General features: G+C 33.7%; 1 protein-coding gene across 2 annotated transcripts in view; it reads left to right on the top strand.

The window, feature by feature from the left end:
* Positions 1-19,739, top strand: part of NUDCD1 (NudC domain containing 1) — an 88,632-nt gene that overhangs the window by 11,236 nt on the left and 57,657 nt on the right. For both annotated transcript variants that reach the window (XM_031947122.1, XM_031947121.1), the window contains exons 2-5: positions 387-541; positions 10,538-10,723; positions 17,589-17,769; positions 18,682-18,864. In XM_031947122.1, the coding sequence (XP_031802982.1) occupies positions 387-541; positions 10,538-10,723; positions 17,589-17,769; positions 18,682-18,864 (705 nt within the window). The remainder of the gene's footprint in view (positions 1-386; positions 542-10,537; positions 10,724-17,588; positions 17,770-18,681; positions 18,865-19,739) is intronic.

Below are 19,739 nucleotides of genomic sequence, written 5' to 3'. Positions count from 1 at the left end.
CTGATGTGATTTTGGACCAGTCACTTTACCTCTCTTTTAGTTTTATCATTTATAAAATGAAGAGTTTGAAGATCACCAATGTTCCCTTTCAGCTTTGACATTCTGTGATTGTATAAAATGTACACATGATTTGGTTTAATATAGGAGCTTCATGAATTAATCTTTTAAGAAATGTTTGAGAATTCTCTTTTGTTTTCACATCACAGTCATTTTTGAAAATTTATATCTCCCTAATGTTAAATGATAGAACACTTTACAAGTACTAATCTGAATATACTTTTGAGAATTTCTCTGCCTTTGTTGACTGTTCTGTTAATGGTATGTTCATTTGGTGATTTCTTGATCTTGAAAGGAGCCTAATTACAAAAGAATTTTTTTTTTCCTAGCTGTGGCAGAAGTAAAGCTCAGAGATGATCAGTATACATTGGACCACATGCGTGCCTTTGGCATGTTTAATTACCTTCATTGTGATGCATGGAATCAAGATAATATCTACTTCGTTGATCAGCTTGGAAGAATTATGAACTTATCAGTCACATTGGTAAGAATAAAGTTTATTAAAGAAAAATTAAATACATTTATATAGTAATCATTCAGTGAACAATTAAGTGCCTGCTATGTCTCTGGCACTGTTTTAGGCACTGGGGCTACAAAAAGAGACCCTCAAGAAGCCTTATAATCCAAGGATTTTCAATTGATTTTCCTATGAGGTAGAACTATTTCATTATAATATTTTGAAAAAACTTTCTTCTCTTGACATACCCTTTTGACAATGTACAGAAAAACAGAATTTTAAAACTGCTTTCTTTTTATACAGCATTTGAAAGGTTATCCCTAAAGCAACATTACATATAACAAATTAACTAGAAAAGAATAAGGACATTTTGTCAAGAAGGCTGCTGCATGTAGGGTACTTAGTATACCTTCTCTCCTGTCTTGAATGTGGTCAAGAGTTAAAAATGTAGAGATTTGCAAGCTCTTCTGTACAGAGTCATTGGTTAACTATTATGATAAGAGATACCATATAGATTTATTTCTAAAGGGTTCTACCTCATGGTATGTGAATGTCATTTCTTCCAATCACTTGTCACCTGGCTCTTAGGTAAGTTGAAGTCTTGATTCTGGTAGTTATTCCTTCTCTCTGGGCATAGATTTTAAGTATTCCATTATCTACTTGTTTTAAACTCAGTCCCTGAGTTCTGGAGGTCTTGAAGATGACATGGAAACCTTTAATATGACATTATTCGACAGCCTCTCTTGAAAAAACTGTGGTGGTATATGACGCATTGGTTACTGAGGCACAGTTGGCATTTTTGTTATTGTTTTGGAGCTTCACTCATTTGCATACAACCTCCTGAGAACAAAGGATAAATTGATGTTTGCTTCTTTTTAATCTTATAGATGACAATATATATGAATCTCTTTTTTCCATTTTGTTTCTCCATTTACGGATATTTTCCCTAATGGCTCATCAATATTAGAAAATATTCATTTCATATAGTATTAATTACCTTATCACATAAATAGCTTGGCAAATAAAAGGTAAATGGGCATTATAGCTAAGCGTAATCTTAGTTTGGAAATATTTAGTCCTTAAGGAGTAATTAGAGGGGGAAAAAGTCAAACTTTACTTTCCATTGATACTCAGTAGAGGGAAAATCAGGTGAGATGTTGAAAAGTTGTAGACAGGAGAATTGAGAATATGATATGAGGAAAATAAGATAGCTTACTTCAAATAATAGATCAAGCCACTGATCACTTTTATTGGTGATGACTCTTGATGTGAAAACAGTCTAGCCCTTGCATTTGCTGTAGAAATTTTTGTGTCACTTAGTACAATATTCAGGATCATAATTTGTCCTACGTACTTTGATAATTATTCTCTTCATTCATGACAGAGGACTCAGATGACTCTCTTGTATTTAATTGGGGTATGTTTTTTAAAAATTGTTATATTTTGATTCTCTTTGTTTTGTATAGGCTAAATGAGTGACACTAGTCAGCCATGGGACAAAATCCATATCTTTATTAAAACAACATTATAAACCTCAAGGCCTAATATGTAATAATTTTTGTACTTGTTTTCATGATCCTTGATTCTTCCCAAATATGTTTAACATTACTTAAAAACATTAACTTTGACAAATAATATTTATTCTTTCCGTGTAAGGTAATGAGAGATAATGATACAAAACGTCATCCAAATAAATAATACTGTTTTGTTTTCTTTATATTGACTCCTAAATAGTTTAAATATCATTTAGAAATCTTTCTGTTTTTAAAAAAACTTAACAGATTTTGTGGAGAAGAGTTATAAATGAACATGTATTAAGTGCATTGTGCTGGATATACAAATTAAAAAATAAAACTGCCATGGATGTCAGGTAGCGTATTTGGAACTAACCACATAAGCACCCATGTGGAGAAAGTGGAATAATAATCCCCTAGTGTTTGCCCGTGGACCTAGCCAATGCTGTCTCCATATATTTGATCTTTGTAGATATCCCAAAAGATCTACATTCTGTTGCTTTGGATCCTTGCAATGATACCACTCATTAATGCCTATTCATCCTGTGCAATCTGTCTATGTCCCCATATAAATTTGGGGACAGCTATAGGGAATGGAGTCCTGGGCTTGGACATTTACTTTTGTGAGTTCAAATCTGGCCTCAGACGCTTGTTAGCTTTGTGATCCTGGGTAAATTATTTAACCCTGTTTATCTCAGTTTCTTCATCCATAAAATGAGTTGGAGAAGGAAATGGCAAACCCCTCCAGTAACTTTTTTTTTTAATAACAAATAAGCATTTATTAAGTATTTAATATATGCTAGACATTGTGTGTTCAGCATTGAAAATAAAAAAGAGGAAAAACACTTGCTACTCTCTTTGGGTGTAGATGGCTCTCTTTATCACTGAACAATTGGAACTGGCTTGAATTATCTCATTGTTGAAGAGAGACACATTCATCAGAATTGATCATTCTATAATATTCTTGTTGCCATGTTTAATGATCTCCTGATTCTGCTCATTTCACTTTGTATCAGTTCATGTAGGTCTCTTAAGGCTTCTGAAATCATCCTGCTGGTCGTGTCTTACAGAACAATATATTCCATAATATTCATATACCATAATTTATAAAGCCATTCTCCAATTGATGGGCATCCGTTCAGTTTCCAGTTTCTTGCTACTGCAAAAAGGGCTGCCACAAACATTTTTGCACATGTAGGTCTCTTTCCCTCCTTTAAGATCACTTTGGGATATAAGCCCAGTAGTAACACTGCTGGGTCAAAGGTATGCACAGTTTGATAGCTTTTTGAGCATAGTTCCAAACTGTTCTCCAGAATGGTTGGATCCATTCACAGGTTCACCAGCAATGTATCAGTGTTCCAGTTTTCCCACATTCCCTCCAATATTCGTCATTATCTTTTCCTGTCATCTTACCCAGTCTGAGAGGTGTGTCCACTCCAGTATCTTTGTCAAAAAAAAAAAACAAAAAAAACCCAAATTGGGGCATGAGGAATTAGACATAACATAACAGCAGCAGCACATAACTTTGCCACAGTGGGGTCTACCCAAGATTCTGGAGAATTTCCTTGTCTTGACATGTTTGAGGATATTAGTGCTTACCCATCCTCACAGTGAAGAGAAGCATATACAAAATATGTACAAGGTAATTTGGGGGAGGGAGAATTTTATGAGATGAGAAAAAAAGCCTCAAATAGAAAGTAGGGCTTGAGCTAAGCATTAAAAGAAGCTAGATATTTCCAAGTGTAGATGCAGAATAACAAGAAAGCCAGTTTGACTGGACTGTCGAATTTGTGAAGGGTTTAGGGTATAACAATCTGGAAAAATAGGCTGGAGCCAAGTTGTAAGAGGCTATAAGTGCCAAACATAAAAGTTTGTGTTTGATACTAGAGATAATTAGGAACCACTAGAGCATATATCTATCTATCTATCTTTATATATTAATAAATCTCTTCAGTAGATAGATGCAAAGAGAGGTACGAATAGTTGGGTAGATAGAGCATTTATTAAATGCTTCTTGTGTGTTTGTGTTATGCTTAGTAGTGAGGTTTTTAAAAAATAGAAAACAAGCTAGTTGTACTCTGAAGGAGTTTGGTTGTAAAAGAAACAGATGCCATGATACTATTTTCACAAATAATAAGGGAAGGGCATTTTCATTCTCCCCTATTTTAAGAATAAAAGGCTAAGGGAGAAATTAGTTTTTTTTTAAAATGGGCTAAGAAAAAAAGACTAGTTTGCAGAACCTTGGTGGCAACAGTAGACTAGAGGGATATTTAAAATAAAACAAATGTGTTTAGTTCAAGTCCCAATTTTATATTGGCAGGAGGCTTTTTCATTCTCCCCTTACCCAAATAAAACTCTTATCTCAGGATATAGGAACCAACACTGATGGGAATGAATATTTTGTATGCTGGGATTACATCAGAAGAAAGATAAATTCCCATCCTCCCAAATTGGAACACTGAATATGTTTTCCTTTAGAAACATTGTGGTTGGGCGTCTTAATATTATTAGTGTAGTACTAAACTTAATGCAGCTCATAACTTAAATAGCTTTTGTGGTGTATTATGAAAACATAACCGCCATGTATAACATTGTTTCTGTGGATTTACTCATTTTCAGTTTCAAACAAGTTTGCAAATGTATTTTTTGGAATATAACCTTTTGTGAGTAGATGAGTGCTGATATTATTGACAAATCTTGCATACAAGTATTCAGTAATGATACTTCTAACAATTGGTATTTATATGTCAAGCTTTAAAGTTTGCAAAACATTTTTCATGTGGTTTTATATAAGATACTATGAGTGCAGTAGTAGATTAATACCTTTTCCCTTTTTATAGCTAAGAAAGCTCAAAGAGCTTAAGTGACTACTTGTCTGTGGCCACATAACTAAAAAGCATCAGAATCTGTGTTAGAAATTACAGTTAATTTGTGCTTTTTAATTTAGATCTAGTCAATTCTTAAAGACAGGCTGGAGTTTGTCTTTCATGTATTATCAATCTGACAATCTGCAGTTTTATATTTCTTTATTTCTAAATAAATAGGTACAAAGCTTAAATCTAGTTTGTCCTCCCCTCTTAACATAGCATATCATAAGCACTAGATCTAGAATATTAATAGTTATTGAAAGCTGAAGAGGTCTACTTGATGAGGACTAGGAATTAGAGACTGCTATTTTCTTATTAAGATGCCCAATGCATTTGAAAGACCATATTCTATTTGTATTCTTTTCCCTGGACGTCATAGTTTTTATTCATAAATAGTGTAATAGTTAGTATTTAAACTGATAAGATTTTTATACCTCTTTGTAGGATGTATAAATACAGTTTGAAATCTTAGAAGGGGAATCTACATAACATTTCATCATAGCCAGGTAGGTCAATTTCCTGATATAGACACTTATGTTATTAAATAAAAATGTTAATGTTCTTAGTGAGAAAAAAGAGTGTCTGTACTAGGGAAAAGAATGAGTGTTTATAAAGCACCTACTAGATAGCAGACACAATGCTAAATACTTTACAAATAATATCTTAGTCAGTCCTCACAACAGTTCTATAAGGTAGTGCTATTATTATCCCCATTGTATAGTTGAAGAAACTGAGACAAGTCAAACAAATTACCCTGGGTCATATAGCAAGTAAGTATCTGAGACTGCATTTGAATTCAGGTCTTCCTCTCCCTATCTGCTCCTCTATCCATTGCATTACCTGCTTATCTGTGACTGTCCCTTCATCTCTGATACTTTGATAGCTGTTGATATCATTAGTGTAAATGCTTTCTTCAGCACAGCCCATCAAACTTCCTCATGGTATGATTTTTATCTTTATACTTCAATAAATTACCCTATTTGCCCAGTGCACAGAATGACTTTCTGATTCTTTTAATATCTTGAGCATCCTAGTGAAGCATATTTGAATTTTCATATTTTCATGGTCTTACTAGCTAGCTAACTGATCCACCCAATTTTCTACATGCCTGATGATTTTCATTGAGCCTCTTATATACAAACCTAATAATGTGCTGAATTTGGGTTATTTTTAGTGTTTTTTTTTTTGAGATTGTGATATTGTGTGATTTGCTGCCATGCGATATAACTGGAATCTTAGTTTTTAAGAGGTTATCTTTTCTAATTTTGAAGCTTAGCATTAATCAGAGATTATGTACTTTCCTAAATGTAATTTAGTTTTAAGGCCTAGAGGATAAGATCCTAGAATTTGTTAGTAAGAACTAGGTTCAAATGCTGCTTCATAGATTAGCTTTGTGACCTTGAACAAATTATTAAAGCCTTCATGCCTTGGTTTCTTCATCTTTAAAATCAGGTAATTGAACTTAATTCCCTTTAGTGGCTTGCATACTCTAAATCTATGTTCTTATGATCTCCCTTAAATTACAAGCTTAATGTAATTTAGCACTGTGATCTTTTAGAATTGAGAAAACTGTTTCATTATTATGTAGTTAGGCAATTAAATTTACTTTGAATTATATCATCTAATCTACATTCTAGCAATTCATTACCACATATTTCCATTCTTTCTGTTTTTGGAATGCTGGAGATAACGAGGGAAAAACCAAGGTTGGTGAAGAAAAAGAGGAGGAAACTAATATTTGATTTGTAGGGGAGAAAAAGGAAAGACCATAAAAATTCTAGGGATGGTGTGTTTTAATTTTTTGTTAATGTCTTTGTTTCATAAAGAGATAATTAAATAAAATTGTACACAAGATAAAAAATACATTTTCTTAAGCTTGGTTTATTTTTTAAAAAAAGAAAAGAATAATCATACAACCAAAGAGAAAAAAAAGAAAAAAAAAAGCAGTGAATATCACTGCTGAGAACCTTTCCTCAAAGCAAATTGCTTGTTTTAAAAGGGCAAAAATGTATACTTTGATTTCCATTTGTTGTTGATTGTATATGGTCTTTTTTTTCCATTCTAACTATGGTCCTTTTTTAATTAAACTAACAGATTCAAGGTGAATGGCTCTGCTCAAGCCTCGGCAAATAGTTATAAACTTTAAGATTTAGTAGACTATTTTGTTCAATATTGAAATCTTCTCCTAACTGCTCAGTAGACCATTTATTCAAAAAACATTTATAATTGATATATTTAAAAATATATTTGTATATAAATATTAATTTACCATATATTGCTGTTATTGTGTTAGTTACCTTTATAGTAGTTACAGTGTTTTACTGTACACTTAAAGACTTTAATATAGTTAAAAACTGCTAAAATATACTTATTTATTTTATATTATATGTAATTGATCTTCTTGGAGAGAAAAACATTGGTGCACATTAAATAGTACAGCTTTGTATCTTAGAAAGTTGTCTTTGATATTTTGGATCTTTAATTTTATGCCTATAAGTATTCATTTTATGAAAATGGATACAACCTGCAGTTCTTAAGTCTTTTGATAGTGTTGATTCTAGTCTTGCATAGAAAAACTTGATGTTTTCAAAATTCTAGAAACAAAAAAATCAACCCTACTAATTCTGTTTATTAGAGGAAAGAAAGCTGAATCAATTCCTTGCAAATTATCTATAGAAATTGATTCTTAATATAGTAAATTGATTTTAGTACTGGTGCGTTAATCTATTTTGGATAATCAAACTGTATTTAGTGAGTAGAAATGAAAGAGAATGAGTAACTTTTTATTTTGTAGAATATAAAGAAAAGATTCTTGTTTTGTGTTTAAAGATCTCCTCTATCTGTATCATGTAATTTAGGCAGAGATTTCAGTAATTTAGCTCACAGTCACAGATTACTTATCTAGTTTGTTCCTCTATAATTAAAGGATCAGATAGTTTTTTTCTAGTTTAATCAAATGTCTATAGGAGAATGAAATGATAGATATTTCCTTTGATTCTTCAGTTATGTTCTACTTAGGAATGACTGGAAAGATTCTATTGTTAATATGAAACTACATGACTTTTAGTATATACTGAGAACTTTGTGACTGAGCAAATCACTAAATGTTTCAGAGCCTTTATTTTTTTATTTATAAAATGAAAAGGTAGAACTAGATAACCATCGGGATCTCTCTCAGATATATTCTAGGTCTATAACCCTATATACTATATAAAAAGCCAGTAAAAGTTAATAGATAAGAGTAGGAATCTTTTCAAAATTGAGATAGCTTTAGTTTGTTTTAGGATTTGTGTGAATATTAATTAATTAATCATAATTCAAATGCTTCAATGATAGGATAGTTTTCTTGTTTATTTCCAGGCTAGAGACACTACTAGATCATTGAAAATTTGAATTATGACTAATTAATTAATATTCACACAACACATTACAAGATTAAAGATACCTAAAGAAAACCCCAAATCCTAAAACAAACCACACATTCAGGTGCAAGGACATTGAGTTCTCTGCTACAGGTTTCTATTCCTTGTTTTTCTCAAAATTTGGCCAATGGCTAAGAAGTAAACACCTCCTTAGGGAGGGTCTAACCAATGAGCAAAGTAAATAACCCACCTTTCTCTATAAAATACCCACTCTGTCATATTCCTTTGAACAAACCAGTCTTGGAATACAGCTTGGGTCCTGTCTTGCTTTATGTGTTAATAAAATCTTTTCCTTTGAGAAACAAGTCTGGTGCTCAATGAGCAAAGTAAATAACCCACCTTTCTCTATAAAATACCCACTCTGTCATATTCCTTTGAACAAACCAGTCTTGGAATACAGCTTGGTCCTGTCTTGCTTTATGTGTTAATAAAATCTTTTCCTTTGAGAAACAAGTCTGGTGCCTAGGCAATTCTTACTTAAAGATCCTATTCTCCACTGCACCAACATCTCTCACCTGGCTCATTAAATGAATTTGTAATTGGTTTCCCTGATTCAAGTCTCTTACCACTTTAATATATACTCAACATATCTCACAAAATAATTTTTCTTATGGTCTCACCATGTCACTACTAAATAAACTCCAATGGCTCCCTGTTGCCCTAAGATCAAATGCAAAATTATGTTTTGCCTTTTGCCTTTCACTTGGTCCTAACCATATCATGTTTACCACAACCCAAGTCCCCTGCATCTGTCCTGGTTGGCAATAATAACTTGTTTTTCTTCTCCTGCTCCTAACTACAGAAGCCCTGCTGTGTATCTGAATCAAGTGGTGGCCATATATGTAGTGAGAAAGGAAAAGATTTGTGTGTGCTGTGGAGGTAGAAACAATAAGAATTAGAAACTGAATTGGCTACGTTGTACCTCCTTTCCCATTTGGGCAATTTTGCTTTTTGAGGCATTCTTAATAGCTTTTTGTATTTCCTTTTGCACCACTCATTTCTCTTCCCATTTTTATTCTACCTCTATTTTCAAAATCTCTTTTGAGCTCTTCCATGGCCTGAGACCAATTCTTATTTTTCTTGGAGGTTTTGATGTAGGAGTTTTGACTTTTGTCTTCTGAGAATGTATTTTGATCTTCCCTTGTCTCTAGGTAGCTTTCTATGGTGAGAATCTTTTTCTGTTTGCTCATTTTCCTAACCTATAATTTAGCTATTAACTCCTTATTTAAGTAGGACTCTGTTTCCAAGATGGAGGATATCATTTCCCAAGCTTCAGTTTTGTGTAGCTGTTTTCAGAATTCCTTTTAAAGACTTTTACTATGATCCAGCACTTCTATCCATCTGAGTATGGGCAAAGCAACAAAGTCCTGCCACAGTGCCAGTAAAGAGATCCCTGCAATCTCCCTTGATCAGCATTCCGGCCCCTCATTTGTGTGTTGAGATCTTCTGATGCAGTGGTTGGTGCTGTAGTTGCTGTTGCTGTCACTGCCTCATTCACTGCTATTGCCCCAGCACTGCTGCTGCTACTGTTCTTGATAGTCTCTCTAAGCCACATTCTGGGCTGTGATCCCCTCAAAAAAATCTTTCCTAATAATCAAACCTTTCCTGCTGAGTTGTCTTTGGCCTTGGTGAGCTGAGAAGTCTGAAGATTACTACCAGTGCTATCAACTTAGAGGTCCCATGTCTCTTACTGGTTTTGTGGGGTCCAGGCTGTATTGACCCAGCAAATGCTATGATTGCGCTCTAGACCCCTTCTGCCAATCTATTAGCACTATTATTCCACTACATCTTTTTGTGGGTTCTGATGCTCCAAAATTTGTTTAGAATAATTATTTAAAGGTATTTGCTGAGGTTTGGGTGAGAACTGCAGCGAGTCCCTACCTTTGCTGTGACATCTTGGTTCCGCCTCTTATTCAGCATTATATTTTAGATTATAGGTAAGCAATTTCTTTGAAAATAAATTAAAACAGGGTACTTTTAGATGTAGCTGAAATAGTCTGTTGGGATAGCCTGAAGAACAGCCTAGGCACTTTAGGGTGAGACTTGATTATATCAGTTAAATTGACCCAAGCCTGTTTCATTTAGGCCAGGACTATATATTATACAAATTCTTTGCCATAAAATGAAAAATCAAAACACAATTATCTGTATGTATCTATGAAAGAGTTGGTGTACAGCATTTATTTATTCATTCATTCATTCATTTATTTTCCTTCCTAGGACACTGCCTTAGGAAAACCAAGAGAGGTTTTCAGACTTCCCACAAATTTAACAGCTTATGACAACCGTCTTTGTGCATCTCTTCACTTTACATCTTCTACCTGGGTTACACTGTCAGATGGAACAGGAAGATTATATCTTATTGGAACTGGAGAACGTGGAAATGGTACTTCTGAAAAATGGGAGGTACGGTTTTATTAAATAACTGTTCAAATTAAGCTTATAAACCAAGATTTTATCTTTTATTTTTACTTTTTTTCACAGAAGGGGAGTTTGCAGAATATTTTTTATCATGTATAACTTGATCAAGAAATTGTCTGTAGTCTTTGACATATTGCTTTGCAGGCATTGGATTGATATTATTGAATCCTGACTGTGGAAGGAAAGTATATACAATGGGTATACAAAAGGGAAAGACATTAACACTTAAGGTTAATACTTTTTCTCTTGTGGGAGTCCATGTTCCTTTTCTTTTAAAGCACTTTCCTGGCTATTAACATTGTTTTTAACTTTCAGTTCATACCCTGCCTATCATAATAATCTTCTCTGATGCTATCCCCTTTTGTTCATCCTTGTCTTCTTTACTTATTTAAATAAAATCTTTTGCAGGTTTGGTTTTTGTAATATTCTCTCTAAAATGTAATGTTCTCTGTTGAGGTTTTTTTGGGATCTCTGGAGGCAGCCTTCGTTTCAGTTCAGTAATCATCACACGGACAGCCAGGTGTTAAAGTCCAAATCCTTTATTATCTCTTTCAAAGTCCTATCTCCTTGACTTGGGGATCGGCTAGTTTTCTGGAGGCCTTCCGGAGTCTTGGTTTCAGTGGAAAAGCAAAGGAGGAGAGTCTGCCACCAAGGCGGTGTGAGATGAGATGAATCTGTCTGAGTCCAAGGGCTTGGGCTTGTGTTCCAGCCTTCAGCTTCCAGCCTTTTGTCCACTTGTCTCTGAATTTCTGAATCTCCCTGGTTGAGGCTTCTAGTTTATATGCTACACACTTAGTACAAACCAATAATTATATCACTAGGAAACCATTATTTGTTGTAGGATTAAATCAATGCTAAACTAGATTTAACCATTGTCTCCTCAATTCCACTTAATACCTTGTTTCAAGTTCTGGCCCATAACATCTCCTTGTAGGATGAAATCGGTCATACTGAGCTTTTAACCATTGTCTCCTCAATTCCACTTAATACCTTGTTTCAAGTTCTGGCCCATAACATCTCCTTGTAGGATGAAATCGGTCATACTGAACCATGCTAAATTAGATAACTGTTGTCTCTATCAATTCCACTGACTTAGTACCTTGTAAAAATCCTTTGTTTCAAGTTCAGAGTTCTGGCCCATAACAGGGTTTAAGAAATGTTTATTGTATTTAGCTTAGGTTTTTGCAACTTTGCATTTCCTTTCCCATATTTACTATTGTGGTTATTATGGTATAGTAGAAAGATCATTGTATGTGGAGTCAGGGAAGGTCTGAATTCAATTGTTGCTTATTTGTATGACATGAAGTTATTTTTTTCATCTGTAAATGAGGAAGGCAAACTAAATGATGAGTAAATTCCTTTTCCAGTTCAAAAAAACCATGAACCTTTTCAGCTTACTTTTATTATTATTATTATTATGCAATTTTCATTCACCGGTGTGTGATTTTTAGTTATTTCATGTTGTGTCCTCCACCTTCTTTAGTATCTAGGCTCTATAAAATGTTCACGTGAAATTGAATATAATAAATTCTATTTTGGGGGTGCTGGTATTGAAAAATTAAATTTGTCACTCTTTGATACCTAAATGTTAATTGTTCTGAGCCAGTGAGACAGTACTTATTTACTACTCTCAGTTGACTTCTCTAGGCCCTAGTTTTCTCAACTGCAAAATAAGAATGTTGAGCTATGTGACCTTGTAAGGTCTCTTCCAGTTCTTCAACTTCTGTGATCTTGTGCCTATGTAACATTAGTGAATGATGTTTTGATTGCTAGTGGGTGGAGGAAGGCAGAGGATGAGGGACATTTGGTATCTCAGAACCTTTCCAGAGACTTGATACCTGAAGGACTCTGTAAGTATGCATGAAGACAAGAATAAGGAGACTAAAATGAAAGATATAGGACTGTCAAGTGTTAGATCTTTGAAAAATATTAACATGATACATTTTAACCATTCTCTTTTTGTCAACATTTAAGGTTGGGGGGCTTGGGGGGGGGGTTGTTTGTTTTGGCATTTACAAATGATATCTTAATTTTTTAAAATAACATTTTCATAGTAAATTCCAAATATTGAAATTACTGAATATAAGTGATTATTTTTGTTACTATCTATTACTTAATCATTCAGCAAAAGATCCTAATAGTTTGCCATTTTAGCAGAATTCATCTGAGATGGCAAGACAATTCATCAACACTTAAGGTAGCTTTTTCTCTTTTTCTATCCCAATACCATTCATTTACCTTGCTTTCCCCACTGGGTAGCTTGACTGCTCACGTAACTTGTATGAAGTAGGAATCACCAGTTACCCTGCAGCTGAAATTTCTACTAAATTTGTCTCTCTCAGTTGAAGAATGAACTCCTTTGAGAGCAGAGACTATCTTGATGGGCCAACTCTTAGCCCACTGCTAAGGCTGATAGTAAACACTTTTTAAAACTTTCTCATTTATTCATTTAATCAATAGCAGTGAATTAATATGTTTTCTCTATAATCCCAATACTTATTTTATTTTTTACTACTTGATGGATGTAAAGTGCTATCTTAAAAAGTTGTTTCAAATTGTATCTCTGATTATTTGTGAAATTGACCATTTTTTCATGTACTTAAATTATTATTATTGTATAATCTTTGATAATTATTTTCATATCCCTTAACCATCTATCCATTGTGTATTGGGAGTTCCTATGTTGTATATACCACAAATGTTTTTATTTTTCCCTTGAGGATTTTTTTATTTGTTTTTGGTTTAAGGAACTAAACTATATTTTTACTCTCAGTTATTTGTATTTGTTTACTGGAAAGAATTCTCTTGCCTTCATAATTGAAATAAATATATTATTACAATTTCTTTTCAAGTTTTTATAACATAAATTATCTAGCTAAAATTTAATAAGAAGAATGGTGTACAAAATGTGTTAATTAAGTTTTCAAAGTGCATTCGTAAAATAATGAATCATTTCTTAAGTTTTTCCTTTCTCTACTCTTATATGACTTTATATACTCTTCTCTAGAGGCAGCTAGGTTATCACATTAGACTGAATACTGGAAATGGAAGCCAGAAGACCCGAGTTCAAAAATGACTTCAGAAAACTTAATAGCTATATGACCCTAGGCTAGTTGTTCAATCATTTGGTAATTTTCCTCAACTACAAAATGGGGATAATAACAGCACCTATCTCCTAGTGTTATTGTAAGGATAAAGTGAGGTAATCTTTGCAAAAAGCACTTTGAAAACCTTAAAGTTGAGCATAAATGCTAGCTATTACATATTTGATTGGTTATTTGATATCATTAGTACATGTTGTTTCACCTAGCACAGTACCTAGCACATAATAGTTTTTAGTAAATATTAGTTGATTGATTTTTTTTTCATTGATCTATTTCTTTCCCTCCTCCTGCCCCATTAATAGTTTGAGAATAATCACTTTGTAATATTCTAAGAATATTTGTAATATTTTGGAAGCATAAGACTACCTTCCTCAGTTCAGTCTGGAATGATTGAAGAACTTTATCCACAAACTACTTCTCACATCTCCAATTCCTTATTACAAATCATTAATTGGATGCTCTAGAGACATCTTAGACATCTAAAAATGTCCAAAACTGAACTTATCATTTTTTCCCCTGAAACTGCCTTCTTACTGTCCTACTTCAGAGTGACTTCTGTTGTCCCAGTTAATCTGGCCCAACACTTACATGGGATCCTTGACTCCTTGCTCTCTCATTCCCCATTTCTGGTTATTTATCAGTTTGGCATTTTTACCTTTATAATATCTCTTGAGTGTGTCTACTTCTTTCTTGATACTACAATAAACCATCTCATGCCTAGACTACTCCAGCAGCCTTCTGATTGATTTCTCTGTCTTACCTGTTTTCACACTCCAGTACATCTTACACTTAGCTGTCATATTAATCATAATAAATGCAGGACTAACTATGTCACTTCCCTACTGTATATGTGCTACTGCCTGCCTATTATTTCTAAGATCAAATATAAAATTCTCTCTTTGGCTTTTAAAATCCTTCATAATCTGGCCCCTTTTTATTTTGGCTGTCAGAAATTATCCTCTTACACCACTCCATTCTTTGTCAATTCAAAAAAAAAAAAAAAAAAAAAAACCTGAGAAAAAAATCTGTCTCTACTCATTGTCCTCTCTTCTTCTCCTTTCACTCGTTCCTAAATCCTTTGCAATTTGATTATCCTCAACTCCCTAATATGTTTCAACATATTTCACCAAAATTTCTCTTTACTCACTCAACCAAAGTTCAGGAGCTAAATTTTTATTTGATTTTTTACTTTATGGAATAAAACAAGCAGTCTTTTCCCAGTTTAATTTTTAATTCCAATTTACCTTGTATATATTATCTGTGCATGGTTGTTTGCATGTTGTCTCCCCCATTAGATTGATTTCTTGAAATCAGGGATTGTCTTTCTTTGTATCTCCAGTGTTTAGCTCAGTGGCTAGCACATGGTAATCTTTTAATAAATGCTTTTTTGACTTGGCTTCATTCGGAGGAATCAGTAAAAGTTTTGTGTAGGGAGGTGAGGAAGATGAGCATAATCAGAATGCAAAGGATTTAGGAACGAGTGAAAGGAGAAGAGGAGGAGGCAATGAGTAGAAATAGCCTTTTTCTTAGAGCATTTTTTTTTTTTTTACTGACAAAATGAAGTGGTATAATATAATAACTTGGGAAGAAAGATCATCATATAGTGAGGATTTTTTAAAGATGGTGCAAATTGAGCTTTTTTTTTTCTTTTTTTCTTTTTTTCCTGGCAATAAAGAAGGAACCAATAGTTAGCTAGGGGTTGAAAATTAGATAGGGAAAGGAATGCTTGTGTTTGAGTGAATAAAACCTGAAAAGGATTGATATTGAGAACACATATAGAGTAGGTGGCCTTGGTAAGAAGGGTCATCTTATTATCTAAGTCTGGAGGAGATTCTGATGTCAGAGTCTTTTCAAATAAAGAGAGAGGAGATCTCAATTTTTTCAGTAAAAAGGCCTCAATTTGAGAGAGGAATGTGAATGAGAATTATAGAAGACTAAGAAAGAAAAGAATCTTTGGAATAGCTTTTGTTGAGGAAGTAAGATAAAGAATCAATCAGGGAAAAATAAACAAACTTCCCTACTCTGACATTCTAGTTAAAGCCAGAAAAATTTCCCATTCACTCACTCAACACAGTTGTATGATTTCCTCTATTCATTTAGTTGTGCATAAATAAGAATAGAGGAAAGAGTTCAGGTTAAAGTAATCCACGTCTTTTGATTGGTTAGGTTTGAAAATTGAGAGAGTTGTTGATTTCAGAAAAGTTGCACTCAGAGGCAATAATGTATACAATTTAGTAAATAAAGAGTAAGTTGAAGAGAGAGGGAGCTGTAACAACCAGGAAAATAGTGAAGATGGCACCTGGAATATTAGGATGTAGAGAGGTAGACTTGAAGGTCATGGATATTTCAGGCTTGTAGGATAAATTCTAGGTACAAAGACAAGAGATGGAATTTTGGGCTCTGGGACCAAAAAGAGGAGTATATTAAACAAGATGGGATTTTAGAGGCCTTTTATAAATGGAAAGGTTTATAATTTATCTAAGAGGCATTTGGGTGCCTAACCCTAACCCTAACCCAAATAAATTTGTGAGCAGAGGGGTGATGTGAGTAGACATTTCACTGAGGAACAATATTTGGGGGGAAGACTGGAGACAGGAAACCTGTTAAGAAACTATTACTATAGTCCGGACTAGAAGTGATAAATGTCTAAGTTAGTGCTATAGCCATGTGAATGGAAAGAAGGGGACAAATGCTAGAGCTGAATTGGAGGAAGAATTGTCATACTTGGATCTTAAATATATATGAACTATAATAAAGAGGGAAAAGTTTGAGATCACTTTGTGGATACAAACTTGCATATTTGGATAGGTAATGATACTATGAACAAAAATACCCATTGGAAATTTACTTTGTCTCGTGAAAATAAAATAAATTGTGCATACAAAATAAATCTTGAAAATAAATTCTTTGTATCCTGTTTATGTAATAATCATTATTTCAAATGAGAGCCTACCAGTGAACAAAGAACAACTTGATCATGTGCTTTTTCTATTGTGGACAAAAAGAAGAAATCTAATGAGGTTTTCTTTTACCTGAACCCTTTATTTGGAATAAGCAATGGGACCTGGTAAGTCATAGAAAATTTTGGATTTGGAGTCAAGAAGGCCTGAATTTACATCCCGCTTTAGATCACTTTAGGGCCCTTAGCCTTAGCTTGTTCTTCTTTAAATTGGAGATGATAATAGATGTGGCATTTAAGTCACAGAATTGTGGGATTCCAGTGAGTTAATGCAAAAAGTGCTTTTTAAGCCTTCAAATGTTATAGAATGTCAGTAATGGGTTAAATATACCAGCTCTATAATTCTAAAACCAGTCACCAAAACAACACAGGGGGAAAAAAAAACAAAACTTAGGACCTAGGAGGAAGAACGGTTTGAGAGATGGAAGAAATGAGAAAGAGGAGGTGGGTCCTTATGCAACATTATCTCTCTCTACTTTCCATACTGAGTTCAGAGTTCTTTTCATTTGGTAATTCATACCTAGAGTCTGGTATCAACTTACTTTCTTTGAATTCTGGTATTGAGGAATATTTTCAAGGAAAATTTTAGATGTTGCATAGCTTTCATTTTATTTTATTTTTCACGGATACCTGTTATTTCTTCTGAATTATCCATATCTTTATTGTTATATTTTATTATATCTTTATATTTAAAAGTTATTTTATTCAAAACTTAACAGTTTAAATTTCCCATATGTCAGAATTTATCACTTAAACATATTAATTTCTTGTTTTATTTTTATTATAGATTGTGTTTAATGAAGATCTTGGAGAACCATTTGTTATACTTCACAGTATTTCCATTATTAAATCTGGAGACCATTCAATAACTACCTTACTTCTTCGAGTTGAGAAAGAAGAATTAGATCGTAAAGGAAGTGGCTTCTATGTTTCTTTAGAATGGGTTACTATCAGTAAGATAAATAAAGGTAAAATGTGAAAAGATTTTTAAGTCTTCAGGTTTCACTTTTGTTTTCTTTAAAAAAAAAAGATGGACTATCTGGAATATGTGAAGAAGAGTAAAGTGTTAGAAGACTGGGAAGACTAGATTGTAAAAATCTTTAAAAACCAAATGGAAAATTTTATATTTGCTCTTGGAGGTAATATGTAGAGTTTATTGAATATAGTTTATTGAATTTGTGGTGGTGACATGATCGTATCTGTACTTTAGGAAAATCAGTTTGGTAGCTGAGTGAAAGATAGACTAGACTGGAATGGGAAGAGAAGAGGCAGGCAGGAAGACCAATTAGCAGGCTATTGGAGTAGTCCCCTATGTGAGGTGATAAGGGACTATACCAGGGTGGTGGCAGTTTCAGAAAAGAGAAAGGGGCATGTGAAGGTAGAATCCCTTTATTTGCATATGAGAGGAGAGGTGAGAGAATGAAGAGTAGAATATGACATCTAGGTTCTGATTATAATTGACTAGGAAGGGTGGTAAGGGTTAATTTCATTTTAGAATTTCTCTAGGAATTTCTCTGCCTTAAAGCCTTTAAGATGTTTTTTGTTGAGTCATGTCTATTTGTGATCCTGTGGACCATATTGTCCTTATTTCTTAGTAAAGGTACTAGAATGATTTGCCATTTCCTTCTTCAGGAAAGTTAAAATATTTAGTCTACCTAAATTGATTTACAAATATCTATAAAGAAATGCATATCGACATAAGCAAAGCAAACTTTTGTTGTTGTTGTGTGAACAATCATAATTAACAACTCATTCTTTTAACACATTCAATTAAAAACCTAGTTTTAGAAATATTAAATAATTTAGAAAAAATTTAAAGATTTTTTTGGAAGCTTTTTTTTTATATTTATTTTTAAATTACCTTTTTTCTTTTTCTATAGAGATTCAAAAGTATGAAATTACTGAACGTAAAGTACTCCATGGTAAATCAGTTCCACATTATGCTGCTATTGAGCCTGACGGCAATGGTCTAATGATTGCCTCCTGCAAATCCTTCAGATTTGTTCATGATGAAAAGCAAAGTGAAGAAAATAAAGAAGATAATCTGACAGATAACAATAAAGGTAATGTTATTTTTAAACTATTTTTGGCAGAACTATTTTGTACTTGCTTATATATATCTTTGGAAATAGTGTTGTTCTGTTCGTATTTGCTTTTCCTGCTTATTAATTAGGTTATTAGTTTGTTGCAGCCCTCTTTAAGAGCTCAAAGCATAAGAGCCCTTTGATCTGAGAGGCAAGATGAATGAGGCGGGAGACTCAGAGTATGAAAAGAGCTCCATTTTATTATGTCCAGCCTTGTTGATGTACATTTTTGTAAGCATGATCAGCCTGTGAACAGTGGGCAATCCCTAATAACCATTCAGAGAAGCAGCTCATGGGCTTTGTGTATGCATGGTATCTACCACTGGGGGGAGAGCCAATCCAGCAATTCAGCAACTTGCTCACAGGTGAAAGGCCCTGTTCAGGCATCCCTATTCACATAGCCACTGGCTGTGACATTCTGGCTTACTGTTTCCATGATTACAAATCATTGCTCCATGCTCAACGAGGGCATTTTTTCAATGTGGCAGAAAACTTTTTGTGCACCAAATGTTTGAGGTGGCCTCAGTACTCCCTTTCAGCAGGGTCCCATAACTCAGCAGTTTCCCCCTTTTTATCTTTTAGATAAAAACTCCTTTCTTGAGCTGCAACCTCTGAAAGGATGGTGGATAGATATTAAAGCATCCTAATATGTCTGTCGACAGATCTTTTTCGATGTGCCAAACTGTCGGCCCAATTCTTGAGTGACAAGAATGTGTCTTGTGGAGGCTTGTGATTTCTATAAACCTTTCCAGGCATTGCCTTTTTGCAGTACCCAAATAGGTACTGAGAGACTGTCATATGTCGTTTATGTCATCTTTTTAGCCTGCATGGCATGCAGATATGAGGGGTCAACC

The sequence above is a fragment of the Sarcophilus harrisii genome, chromosome 1 (assembly GCF_902635505.1).
Source record: "Sarcophilus harrisii chromosome 1, mSarHar1.11, whole genome shotgun sequence".
Lineage (NCBI taxonomy): Eukaryota > Metazoa > Chordata > Mammalia > Dasyuromorphia > Dasyuridae > Sarcophilus > Sarcophilus harrisii.
The sequence above is the reverse complement of the archived record's forward strand: the minus strand, read 5'-3'. Positions and strand labels throughout refer to the sequence as shown.